The sequence below is a fragment of the Pecten maximus genome, unplaced genomic scaffold (genome assembly GCF_902652985.1).
Source record: "Pecten maximus unplaced genomic scaffold, xPecMax1.1, whole genome shotgun sequence".
NCBI lineage: Eukaryota > Metazoa > Mollusca > Bivalvia > Pectinida > Pectinidae > Pecten > Pecten maximus.
In genome coordinates this window covers 1-14,213 of record NW_022979691.1, presented here as the reverse complement: position 1 = coordinate 14,213, position 14,213 = coordinate 1, and the positions used below count along the sequence as shown (strand labels likewise).

At 34.2% G+C, this 14,213-nt stretch overlaps 1 protein-coding gene across 1 annotated transcript; it reads right to left on the bottom strand.

Annotated features, from left to right (window-relative positions):
* Window positions 1-1,073: 1,073 nt before the first annotated feature.
* Window positions 1,074-14,143, bottom strand: LOC117319128 (arylacetamide deacetylase-like; the record flags this gene model as incomplete). The annotated part of the gene is given in 7 exon segments (XM_033873977.1): window positions 1,074-2,453; window positions 2,578-2,699; window positions 9,980-10,043; window positions 10,278-10,401; window positions 11,856-11,966; window positions 12,468-12,621; window positions 14,032-14,143. Coding segments are annotated over 6 exon segments (1,206 nt in total). The 3' UTR covers window positions 1,074-1,812.
* Window positions 14,144-14,213: the final 70 nt, after the last annotated feature.

The following is a 14,213-nucleotide window of genomic DNA, read 5'->3' as shown; positions in this document are numbered from 1 at the left end:
TACATCGTCTTAGCGTATATTCTAGTTATTGTGTCATATGTTGTGTCATATAGTCATTGGTCAGTTTAGTCTTTGTCTTACGTCATAGTCCTATGTCTTATTTCATTGGTTATTCGATTTCGCGGTATTTCTTATGTTCCGGTCATTGTTTTATTATGTGACTGGTCAGAGAACGGAACAGACCGTTTGTGGTGTTGATGCAAGCTTAAGAATATCGACGTCATGTAATCGTAAGTTTAGTTTTAAATATTCTCCACATCCCCACTGATTGCATTTATCAATTATTATCGGTATCAAAAGTAAGATTGATATTACTTTGATGTGAAATAGATTCATGAATTATATTCATGCAAAACTGTTAGCCGGTAATGATTTCAAGTAATACTATTTGAATATGCTTAAATCCTTTTTTTTTCGATAAATGTACATTATAACATTACATAATGGTATCGTTAATTCATTACTAGTCCAAATATCTAGTGTCTTGATTTGTAACTTCAAAGACTAGCCCGTCCGTAATAATGTAACCAGACAAGTTTCTTCTGAAGAACTCTGTGCCATACACAGGTAATCTGTCCTATAACTGTATATCTGTATAGTATTCAGTATTTATTGTTAAAACTTACCGTAATACTGTATGTACTTGTAATTTATATTGTAAATAATAAGCTAAGAACGCATTGTTCAACGCAATACCTTTATTTTATAGTATAGTGTTATATATGTAGTGTAACGCATATGTATGTAAGAGTATGATAATCTATCATATTTAATCAGTACTATACTAGTATTGTAACTATAACAAATGATCTACATGTAGTTGTCGGTAATACGTATATGTTTTACGTGTGTAATACTTGTCATTTGGTTAATGTCGGGCGCAATATATTTGTATTGTTTTATGTTTTGTTATTGCATAGTTCAAATCCCTATATCAACTTGTCTGCAATAAATGTTCTCGAGAACTCACCAAGGTCTCGTGTGATATTTCCATGCACAAACCGACCCTGTATCACTAATAAAATACATACAACAATAATTGTATAGAATGAAAGAAAAATGCTGCGAGAATATAGAACCCATTCAGTCATAATTTTATTTCAGTGTCACATGTCAATGCAATCACAATAAAACAGACATTTGAGGCACAATTACATAAAAACAATATTAATATCCAGCCCAATGGCTTACGAGACATTATACATCAAAGCGTTTCTGGGACCCGACCGCACTCGGAAAGATGGCCAGAGTGTACTTCAGTGTTCAGTCTATTCATAGAAGGTATGCATAATCCAGTTTAATCCTTATAATTGAATCGTAAAACTAAAACAGGACTTTTCTACAAGAAAACAATTTGTCCATTTTACAACAAGATCATTTTTCCATGGCGTACGGATTTGACGTTGACAAAACCACCGAATTTGTTTCAAAATTTCCTGCACGCCATTCTATTCAAAATATATTCAACGGCAAGGACATGCTAATTGTCAAGATAGATTATATGTAAGATATTAACAGACGGTCGCCGAGAAAGTCGGCTAAGGTATTGTGGATGTACTCAATATATATTAGTATCAAAATATCATATTATAAAAAAAATCAATAAAAACAATGATCAAATAATATGACATAATCAACATATTTTGTACAAAATAAAATCTGATACATTTCAAGTAGTAAAATGACAACTGTTATACATTCTTAAGTTCATTTTCTATCATGGATCATCAAAATTATTAACAACACCCTGAATTACGATAATTAACGTTCTACATATATTTTACATTTCTACCCCGGGAAAATCGAAATATTCTACAGTTCTTTTCTCAGATAATCCACAAAATCCGCCATTGCTTCTCTGGACCGATTCATTTTAGTTGATGGCATGAATCCGTGTTGTATCCCTTCCCAGTGCACGTGCTTAACCGGAAAGTCAAGGTCTTTCCAACGCTTTGCTAACATCAAGCCGTCATCTCTCAAAGGGTCAAATTCACAAGTCAACAGGTACGTTTTTGGAAGCTGAGATAAGATTTCATCGTCTAGCATTAAAGGACAAAGATATACATTGGTGATGATTTTCTCTACTTTTTCTGCAAGGCTTTTATCGACAGGTTTCAAATCCTGAGGGCGGGTCTGTAACTTGTGGTATTTTTCGGGCAAGAGCTCTACATTTACTTTAGAGTTGACTGTTTTACGCGTTTCCGCTGTTATGTGTTGGTTTTCCAAGAATTTATCTAAATAATCTTCATTTCCGAAAACATATCGTAAATAAAATTTAGCCATTCTATCTGCCCTTAGAAGGAATGGGAATGATGTATATGTGTTATATGACGGCGTTTTAAAGTTTGTCATCTGGAGCGCCGGGTAGATCAGACCAAGGAGTCGAGGGGGTTGTCGTTCCTGGGTAAGCTTAGTTCCGACAGCCATCGCCAGGTTTCCTCCTGCACTGTCCCCTTTTAATGAAAGATATATATCAATACATTGTACATTGTATCTACAACACATCTGTTTTACAGCATCAACCGAGGAATATCATCATTGCTATAGACATTAAAGTTGTCTTTTTATGACAATTACCTGACAAGGCTATTCGACTGGCATCGACACCGAACGTCTTGGCGTTTTTCATGAAATACTTGGTGGCTGTCAAGCAGTCCTCGAACGGTATAGGGAATGTGTACTGTGGTGCTAGTCTGTATCTACAACATCAATAACAATGAGGTTACATACTGTAATATAAACCAGGTTTTATTTCATTTCAAAATATTTTATTCAATCAAGCATTTGAATTAATTTACATACAATATTTCATAATAGAGATAGATTTTAGATATAAAGTGGATTGGACAACAGGCTAAGCCTATACAGGTCCTTTCCGTACTTCCGTTATAAATATTATATAAATTTTTGTTGTATAGTTGTATTTCTAATTATTTAACGATATAGTAAAATGGAATGCTTATTATCAATTAATGGAGGAAAAGAAAGATCATAGTTGAGAGGAAAGTTATGCTTATAATAGAGAAGATAATTTATTGAAGAGAAAGTATAACAGAGAAGAGAAAAGGTCAATGATAAATATATATATAAATAAATAAATAAATGAATAAGTAAAAAATGAATAGTAGATTTAATTGTAAATAATAGAGATGCTAAAAAAAACAAAACAACAGAGAGAGATGAATAAGAAAGAAAAAAAAAGAAGAAACCATCGCCTATCTTCATACATACATACATACATACACACCAATACTCATTCACACACACATACATACAATTATACACTCACATACACACTGCCACACATACTTATATTCTGTTATATAACATTTTGGTGTGTTTTTTCTAGTATAAATTACTTATAAGTTAAAAATCTTTTCTTTTTTTTTTCAAATATGTACATGTACTTGTATGAAATAAAATAATTTCATTAATTTCATTTCATTTCTCAAGAGAGCCATTTAATAAAATATTCACATTTACCAAACCAATAAATGAACAATATTGAATACTGTGTATATATGTATTCTAAATTCATTATATAGAGGACATTCTAGAAAAAAATGTTCAATATTTTCTAATGGTGCACCACATTCACAGGAACCATCATCAGTCAAGTGATCAATAAATTTATCTTGTTGTAAGTCACTTGCATTATTTCGTAATTGACATAGTAATATATTAAGACTCCTAGGGTTACAGTTAATAAAAGTTTCAGAAATTGTTGTTGGAAATAATGTTTTTATCTTTGATTTAAAACTAGAAATAGAAACAGAGTTTCTTAATGAGTCATCAACATTGTTCCATTGTCTCATCGTAGAAGGGGAAAAACTTAGTATAGTTGTTAGTCCTAGTTTGTGGTATATTAAATATTCTTTCATTTCTAAATGTATAGTTGTTATTTGTATTCAAGAAAGGATGGATGATATTGTGAAGATATTTTGGTACATGGTCATTTATAATTTTATACATTAGTATGAGTTTGTGTTGATTTCTTCTTGTCTGTAGTGTTTCTAAATGAGTTTCCGAATAAAGGATATGATGTGAAGTTCCTCTTCTTAGACCTGTAATAATTTTCATGGCTTCAATTTGAATAGATTCTAAAAGGTCTGATTCATTTTTTGTACAATTGTCCCATACAATATCTATATATTCCAAAATAGGTCTAATATATGATATATGTATATAATGTTCTTAAAGAGTTTCTATCAAGTGTATGTTTTAACATTCTTAGTATTTTTAGTCTGGATGATGCTTTATCATAAATGCTATATATATGATCAGACCATGTACCTTTGCTATTAAATGTTAAACCTAAGTGTCTATGAAAGTCATGTTTAGTTATGAGTTGATTATTGAACATAAGGGGAGGATGTAAGTTAGTATATTTTCGTGAGAATATTAGAGATGCAGTTTTAATGGGGTTAAAAATAATCTGCCATTGATTAGCCCATGATGATATTGAAGTAAGATCGTCATTAAGAATAATAGCTGGTGTATCCAGATCATGGTCATTATCAATTATTATATATAATGAAGTATCATCTGCAAATAACTTAATGTTTGAAGATACATTGTCTGTTATATGTCATTAATGAATAATAGAAAAAAGAAAGGGGCCAAGAACAGAACCTTGAGGTACACCAGCATTTATGAATTTAGTATTAAATTGGTAGTCATCAACAATTACTCTTTATTTTCTGTCAGCTAAGTAGGCCTCAAACCAATTAAAAAGCTGTCCCTTTATACCATATTTTTTTAATTTATACAAAAGACCTTTATGCCAAACTCTGTCAAAGGCCTTACTTGTATCACAGAAAACAAACCGTAAATCGTGTCCCTTATCCAGATTAGAACTTATTGTGTTAAAAATATCTACAAGTTGATTAGTAGTTGAGTCTTTTGGTTGAAATCCAGATTGATTTTCACTTAACATGTTGTATTTCATAATGTAATTGTATGTATATTTGAAAATAATTTTTTCCAACATTTTAATAAATATAGAGGTTATTGCAATAGGTATGTAATTATTTAGATCATTTATTTCACCTTTACCTTTATACAGAGCACTGACATTCGCAGTTTTAAGTATGTCTGGAATTTCTCCTTGAGAAAGCGTCCTATTAAATAATAGTTTGAGAGGATATGTTAAAGAGGTAGATAGGTTTTTATTAGACGAGGAAGAATGCCATCAGGACCAGCAGGTTTATTTGCATTAAGAATATTGAATTGATCTTTAATATCTTGATCAGTTATGTTTATTTCATTGAGTTCAAAAGGGCATAGGGGAGGTAAGTCAGGGAGGTTATGAGTATCATTTATATCGGGTACCGTTTATATCTGCTGCTGTAGAAGTAAAAAACTGATTAAAGGCTTCAGCTTTATCAAGAGGGTGCGCTAATGTTTTACCATTAATTATAAGAGGATTAGAGCTGTGTTGGTATTGTTCATTTTTGTAATTGATTTTACTATATTCCACCATTTTTTTGCAGTTGTAGACTTATCACAAATTTCATTTTGTAATCTTTTTTTAAATAATTATCTTTAGCTTGCCTGACTAGATCAATCGTTTCATTACGGATGATTCTTAATTTAGCCCAATCTTGATCTCTGTTGTTATTTCTTGTTTTTTTTGTGAATTCTATTTTTTTACCTTAGTTTTAGTCTAATTTCTGAATTCATCCATGGTTTATCATTGGGTCGGATCATAACTGACTTGTGGGGAACATGTAAGTTAATAACTTCGTTAATTTTATTTATAAGTGCTGTATACAAATCATTAATATTAGTGTTATCTTGAAATATTGCATTCCAGTCAGTATTAAGTAAGTCACTGTTAATAGTATCCCAATCAGCTCGATTACAATCATACATACTTTTCTTGTATGACTTAGTTTTTAGGTCACCTGAGACGAAGTCTCAAGTGACCTATTCTAATCGCCTTTTGTCCGTCGTCGTCCGTCGTGCGTCGTGCGTCGTCCGTCGTCCGTCCGTAAACTTTTTACATTTTCGACTTCTTCTCCAAAACCACTTAACAAAATTCAATGAAATTTGGCAGAAAGTTTCTATGGCTGAAGGTCAACCAAAATTGTGAATTATATGGTCCCCACCCCCCAGGGGCCTGAGGGGTGGGGCCAAAAAGGGTCAAATTGACTAAAACTTCAAAAATCTTCTTCTCTACTCTCAGATATGGTGGAGTCAAACACTCTTTATAGATGAAAGGGTCTTGTGGTGCTTTACCAAAATTGTGAATTTCATGACCCTGGGGTCTCACGTTTGCCCCTGGGGATGGGTTAAACTTTACTATAGTTTATATAGGGAAATCACATTTTTGACTATTATTTGTTGGATTTGTATTGGTATTCATTCTAACTTGTATCAAATTATCAGCATGGGATGACACTTTGATGGTATGTACATGTTGGCCCTAATTGACCCCCAGGGGCTGGTGGGCGGGGCCAAAAAGGGTCAAATTGACTAAAATTTCAAAAATCTTCTTCTCTACTCTCAGATATGGTAGAATCAAATACTCTTCATAGATGGAAGGGTCTTAAGGTGCTTTACCAAAATTGTGAATTTCATGACCCTGGGGTCTCACGTTTGCCCCTGGGGAGGGGGTAAACTTTACTATAGTTTATATAGGGAAATCACATTTTTGACTATTATTTGTTGGATTTCTATTGGAATTCATTCTAACTTGTATCAAATTATCAGCATGGGATGACAGTTTGATGGTATGTACATGTTGGCCCTAATTGACCCCCAGGGGCTGGTGGGCGGGGCCAAAAAGGGTCAAATTGAATAAAAATTTCAAAAATCTTCTTCTCTACTCTCAGATATGGTAGAATCAAATACTCTTCATAGATGGAAGGGTCTTAAGGTGCTTTACCAAAATTGTGAATTTCATGACCCTGGGGTCTCAGGTTTGCCCCTGGGGAGGGGGTAAACTTTACTATAGTTTATATAGGGAAATCACATTTTTGACTATTATTTGTTGGATTTCTATTGGAATTCATTCTAACTTGGTTCAAATTATCAGCATGGGATGACAGTTTGATGGTATGTACATGTTGGCCCTGGTTGACCCCCAGGGGCTGGTGGGCGGGGCCAAAAAGGGTCAAATTGACTGAAATTTCAAAAATCTTCTTCTCTACTCTCAGATATGGTAGAATCAAATACTCTTCATAGATGGAAGGGTCTTAAGGTGCTTTACTAAAATTGTGAATTTCATGACCCTGGGGTCTCACGTTTGCCCCTGGGGAGGGGGTAAACTTTACTATAGTTTATATAGGGAAATCACATTTTTGACTATTATTTGTTGGATTTCTATTGGAATTCATTCTAACTTGGTTCAAATTAACAGCATGGGATGACAGTTTGATGTTATGTACATGTTGGCCCTGGTTGACCCCAGGGGCTGGTGGGCGGGGCCAAAAAGGGTCAAATTGATTAAATTTCAAAAATCTTCTTCTCTACTCTCAGATATGTTAGAATCAAATACTCTTCATAGATGGAAGGCTCTTCAGGTGCTTTACCAAAATTGTGAATTTCATGACCCTGGGGTCTCACGTTTGCCCCTGGGTAGGGAGTAAACTTTACTATAGTTCATATAGGGAAATCACATTTTTGACTATTATTTGTTGGATTTGTATTGGAATTCATTCTAACTTGGTTCAAATTATCAGCATGGGATTACAGTTTGATGTTATGTACATGTTGGCCCTGGTTGACCCCCAGGGGCTGGTGGGCGGGGCCAAAAAGGGTCAAATTGACTGAAATTTCAAAAATCTTCTTATCTACTATATGTTAGAATCAAATACTCTTCATAGACTGACCCCATTAGGACTGATGGGTGGGGCCAAAAAGGGTCAATTTAGTTGGCCGAAATATTTCAAATCTCAGGTGACCGTTAAGGCCCTTTGGGCCTCTTGTTAAGGTTTTAAAAGAGATATGAGTTAGAATTGGACAATGGTCACTACATAGTGGATCTAGAACTTGACAATGGGTAAATAAATTAATATTATTAGTTAGAATTATACCAATTTGAGTAGATGTGTTCGTGATGCGAGTTGGTTTATGTATGATGTCTTGTGGTTGGTATTTTGTAAGAATCCTGGGTAAATGAGAATTTGTTTTAAGTGTTAGTAAGTCAATATTAATATCCATGTTTTACCTACAGCCCTAGCTGTGCTCTCTGACTGGATTTTATACCAAACTAAACCAGGCGTAAACAAACCCATGGAACATGGCTTATGACATTACTTGTACTTAAATTTACTTTTATTAGTAGAATTTTTAAGCTGGTAACTAAGAAGCAACTGATGTAAGATGATAAAATAAAGCTTTACGTTGAATCTGACTAATTGCATACAGAGCCAATCCTTCTACGTCACTCAGTGACAATCACCTGAACTAACTCACTTGTTAACTAAACCTATTGTCAAATTCACATGTTACCAAACCTATTGTCAAATTCACATGTTACTAAACCTATTGTTCATCACCTGAACTAAACGCACTTGTTGATTAAACCTGTTGTTTATTACATGAACTAAACTCACTGGTTGACTAAACCTATTATTCATCACCTGAACTAAACTCACTTGTTGACTAAACCTATTGTTCATCACCTGAACTAAACTCAATTATTGACTAAACCTATTGTTCATCACCCGAACTAAACTCACTTGTTGACTAAACCTATTGTTTATTACCCGAACTTAACTCACTTGTTGACTAAACCTATTGTTCATCACCTGAACTAAACTCACTGGTTGACTAAACCTATTGTTCATCACCTGAACTAAACTCACTTGTTGACTAAACCTATTGTTTATTACATGAACTAAACTCACTGGTTGATTAAACCTATTGTTCATCACCTGAACTAAACTCACTTGTTGACTAAACCTATTGTTCATCACCTGAACTTAACTCACTTGTTGACTAAACCTATTATTCATCACCTGAACTAAACTCACTTGTTGACTAAACCTATTGTTCATCACCTGAACTTAACTCACTTGTTGACTAAACCTATTATTCATCACCTGAACTTAACTCACTTGTTGACTAAACCTATTGTTCATCACCTGAACTAAACTCACTTGTTGACTAAACCTATTGTTTATTACATGAACTAAACTCACTTGTTGACTTAACCTATTGTTCATCACCTGAAAAGGGTAATTGATTTCATTTATTCCAATTGGAATATAAAACCCAAAAACACACGCATATAATATTAACGAGTTATCAATTATTCAAAAATAGTTGTGTAGCAACATTTTATATGATATTTTTTTAAGAAATTTGTGATGTCAAGTGTCATGTGTAAAATGATATCTGCTAACACAATAGAGGACCCAACAGCAGGAAATGACATAGTAAAATACTTAATTAACACGGGCAACAACAGCATGAAGTAACGTAATTATATTCTTACTCAATAGAGCAGGAATTGACATAGTTAGATACTTAATTAACAGAGGCAACAACAACCGGAAGTAACGTAATTATATTCGTACTCGACAAAGGCCATAGCAGCATGAAATAACGTAATTGTATTCTTACTCAACAGAGCAGGAAATGACGTAGTTAAATACTTACTCAACAGAGCAGGAAATGACGTAGTTAAATACTTACTTAACAGAGACCACAGCAGCCAGAAGTGACGTATTTATATTCTTACTTGTACTCAACAAAGGCCATAATAGCAGAAAGTGACATAGTAAAATACTTACTCAACAGAGACCAAAACAACAGGAAGTGACGTAATTATATACTTTCTTGTATTCAACAAAGGCTATGAGATTAGGAAGAGACGTAGTTGAAGACCAACTGATCAGAGACTATAAGAGCAGAAAGTGACGTAATTAAATACTTACTCAACAGTGTCCGCAACAGCAGGAAGTGACGTAATTATATACTTACTCAACAGGGGCCATAATAACAGGAAGTGACGTAGTTAAATACTTACTCAACTGAGACCACAACAGCAGGAATTGACGAAGCTAATCTCCTTGTGAATGAATCATATTGGTCTGAAACACATATTAGCTCAAATAACTAAATCTTAACGATTTTCGATTTCAAGTGATCAGAAGAAAAAAATGTTGTGATTGAATAATTTTGTTATCGACGGTTACAGTTTCCTTTATCATTACAAAAGACAGATTCTTACAGCACATTTTTACTTGTCCAAATTTCGAACTTTTTTAAAATGATCCAACATATTCGAAAATACATTAAAACAATAAGAAAAAGTCAATACCCACCAACAGATCCCATCACCCAGCCGCCACCATGAAAAAATATCACTGCCGGTAGAGGACGCTTTATACTGCTGTCACGTGGTACATATATTCTCACTTCAACACCATCAAATAACTCTATCTTTACCTAAAACACATTTATACACAACTTACGGATACTATTTTTTATTTCATCCTATTTCATTGGAATAAACAAATGGATTGAGCACAAGTAATAACTTATAAAAGCCCTTTCCCCAATTATTGTATTACAATTCTAGTGATAGCGGCAGGTTTATATAATATCGTACCAACTTATACAGCAGTTCATGTTTTTACAGGGGTGGCCACACGCGCAAGAGGGCGATTTTACCAGGTTCACACGACACAGATCATACAATGTAATTACGTTTAGTTTTTTTACTTTTGACATTTTTATTCAGATTTTCCACATAAAGTATATACATGATACAGAAAGACACAAAGACAACTATCACACATACTTACATTCACAAACTGTATAGAAATTTTAATTGCCTTAAGATTTTAATCCTTTGCGAAGCACTTTTGTAAATAATTTCAACATAGTCATCCCATTTAACATTGGCACTAAAAGTTACTCCTAGATGCTTACAAATAAAAAAAAACATTAGCTATCGCCTAAAATAACTCTAAAACTTGATTTTTTTAAATTGAGATGAATAGAACATTTCTGTTTTACTGAAAATAAAACGTAACTAACCATGCCTTGATTGGAACATGAATCTATATGTTGGATATCATGATTCATTACTCATTCAATTTCATTGTAACAGTTAGAACCAGCTATCAAAGAAGTATCATCAGTAAAAGTCTAGGTATGCTAATTTAATTTTCAGAAACATCATTGATATTAAGAATAAAAGCGGGCTCAACACCGAGCCTTGAGGTACTCCTATTTTTCGGAGACTCGTATATGTTCCACTATTCCATTCATCATAAGTGTATGGACAAAGCGTGTTGATCAACCCATTTGTTTACATGTAATCATTGAAATATAGTTTAAGTGAAATCATTTATAATATGGTATTGGAAATACATTTTAACGGTATGTATTTTAACATGATCAATGCATCTTCGAATTTCGAAGGCTCTCATTTCGAAATGTTTTTCGGCATAGCCGTTTAATTTTCTTTTGGCCCCGGATATGACGCGACAGGTGGCGTTACTGGTCAAAATGAAGTATGTGATTGGTCAATGTAGCGGTAAATGCAAAATACGGATATGCAGTTGAAAACGAATCAAAGATAAGATTGAAGGCAAGCTGATTAAGTAGAGTATCTTTTTAAATGACACATTAATAAAATCATATTCCTGATTCAAATGCAGTCTTATTATTACCAAAAATGATTCATACTGATATAATTTTGTTATTCGTGCTAGAACGTTCGTTGATTTATTTCACCATCAGTTTTACATTATAACCACCAGCATTAAAACTATGCCGTTTATCTTTTTAAAAGATATTTCTTGTTTAAAAAGTTTTCTCTCTATCAATAGGCTTGCAGTTGTTATACACTGCAGGTTGGCGATAGTTTCAACATACCATTCCATTGATCTTACCTGGACGTTGTCATCCGATAGCTCCTCAGCAGTGCGGACGGGCAGCATATTGAACGGGTTCACGCCACACTTGGTCAAAGTCGAGTATCCCATGTATTCTTGAAAATCGCACTGATGATTAAACAGAATTTAATTAGAAATTATAAGGACGTTTTATCAACATTTTTATGTCAGCTTGGAGTTGATTACGACATTAAATGGTCGATATATTTATTAGCACAATGTATCATATACACTATGTGTTGGTGATCCGAAGATATAGATTTGAATTTCCTGTCGTAGTTGTACCAAGAGAAATATTTATTACATATGTACAATTCATATCCATGTATGTAAATACATTGCGATCTATGTATTCATATCATCTTATAGACGACTTCCACAATGATCATGTCAGGGTATCGGGCCGACCATCACTGCACCATTGAAACGTTATTTTTTAAGAACGCCGATGTGGCGCAACGGTATAAGCTGCGGGTATTTCTGGCTAGGCGATTGGGTGCCGTAGATCGTGAGTTCGAGGCCGGGTCAGGGCACGAGTCAAAAAGTTGTCTTCCTTCGTCATTTGTGTTACTATGTTATAAATATATATTATATATAATCAAATCGTACCATATTAAGTATTGCTGCGGTCAGGATGGACAGTACCATCTGTTGAGATGTTTCCACAGCATCATCTGGAAAGGGCGTGTACAGGAAGTATGCCGCGCCCCCTACTAACACGGCTAAAACTAAAAAGACACGCCAACAGTTCATCTCGCCAAAACTGAAAAATAAATTTTAAAAGATAGGGTTAGTGTTGTTTTGTCAGCACCTAGGACTAAACAAAACTACAACTTCTGGTAAAAATGGAACATTATACAGCGACGCTACCATTCGATATTGTATAAGGTTACTTTCGAGTAAAAATGAGTATTTTAATAACCCTGCAAGATTCAGAAATGAATATGTACATATATTTAGTAAAACTCGGGAGTATGTAGGAGCTTACGTCAGCGGAGTCTGAAACCACGAAAGAATATCTAGTGTAGTGAGGGCCAGTATCCTTTCTGTCTGCCTTAATCCACTTTACATATCTGTATGTAGGTAATTCACTTTTCTGAAGTGGATGATGATGGGAGGTCTAATTCCCATTCGTGATAAATTAATAGTATTGAACATTTTCAGTGGTGATTTTATCCACAATTTCATCGTCTTAATGAAAATATCTGTTCCTTCCCCAAAATACACATTATCAGGGGTTTGCTATGCACATTGTAGAAGACATTTATAAAACATCCTCGTCGTGCTAAAGAATACAGACAAATACAGGGGTAATGTAGGAGGGATTTTACTAATAGTTATTGTTTGGTGTGGGGGCCGCAGTGGCCGGCCGAGTGGCTATGTGCCCGAAAAATATTATCACAAGCCCACCACCTCTGTATGGAATGCCCAATTGACATATATTCAATTAAAGGTAGATGTAATTCAATTGGAGATAGGTTCAATTCAATTAAAGGTAGATGTAATTCAATTGGAGATAGGTTCAATTTGATTAAATTTTACCATTTTAAATTTTAGGTTTAATTCAATTGTACCTATCTTTAAATAGTTAAAGATAGGTACAAATAGTTGGACATATCTTCAATTAAAATGAACCTATCTCCAATTGAATTCAACCTATCTTCAAATAATTGAAAATAGGTTCAATTAATTGAATATATGTTAATCTGGCGTTCCATTACTCTGGGTTACGAGTTCGAAACCCACGTGGGGCAGTTCCGTTCAAAGTTTAATAATTCGATACGAAACTGATCCCTGGACAGGACTCTCTCTACCCTTGTGTAATAGTTTTACTGGTCAGAACTGTGTGCCTCGTTTATTGTACCAAGGGAGGTAACTCGTAGTCACTTGTTCATATTTATGTTACATGCATGGTCGATCAGTTGATTATAATCAGTCATGGTTTGGTATACACGTGTATAAGATTGCACGTGGAAGATTATGTCGAAAAATAATGATAAAAAGCCAACGAAGTCACAATGGCCATCTTGTTATTGGTTTGTTAAACGCAAACCACTGATACAAAATGTATGTGCATTCATATACTGACAATGGTATGATATAGGCCTACTATATATATAATGTGTGGTCGGGTGAACCTAGATCTTGAGAATGGGCCATTATTTATATATACCTTGTGATTCGGACATAGACTTTGATGTTATCAGGCCTGCTAGGGCGATTGGCACTGTCCCTCTGCGTCCAGAACCGAATTTAAGGTATCGGCTTACTCTGGTGTGAGGATACCACACTGACTGTTAATCACTTCCTAGATCGGTCGTCCCGTAAATTCACCTGTACATGTGTACATGTCAG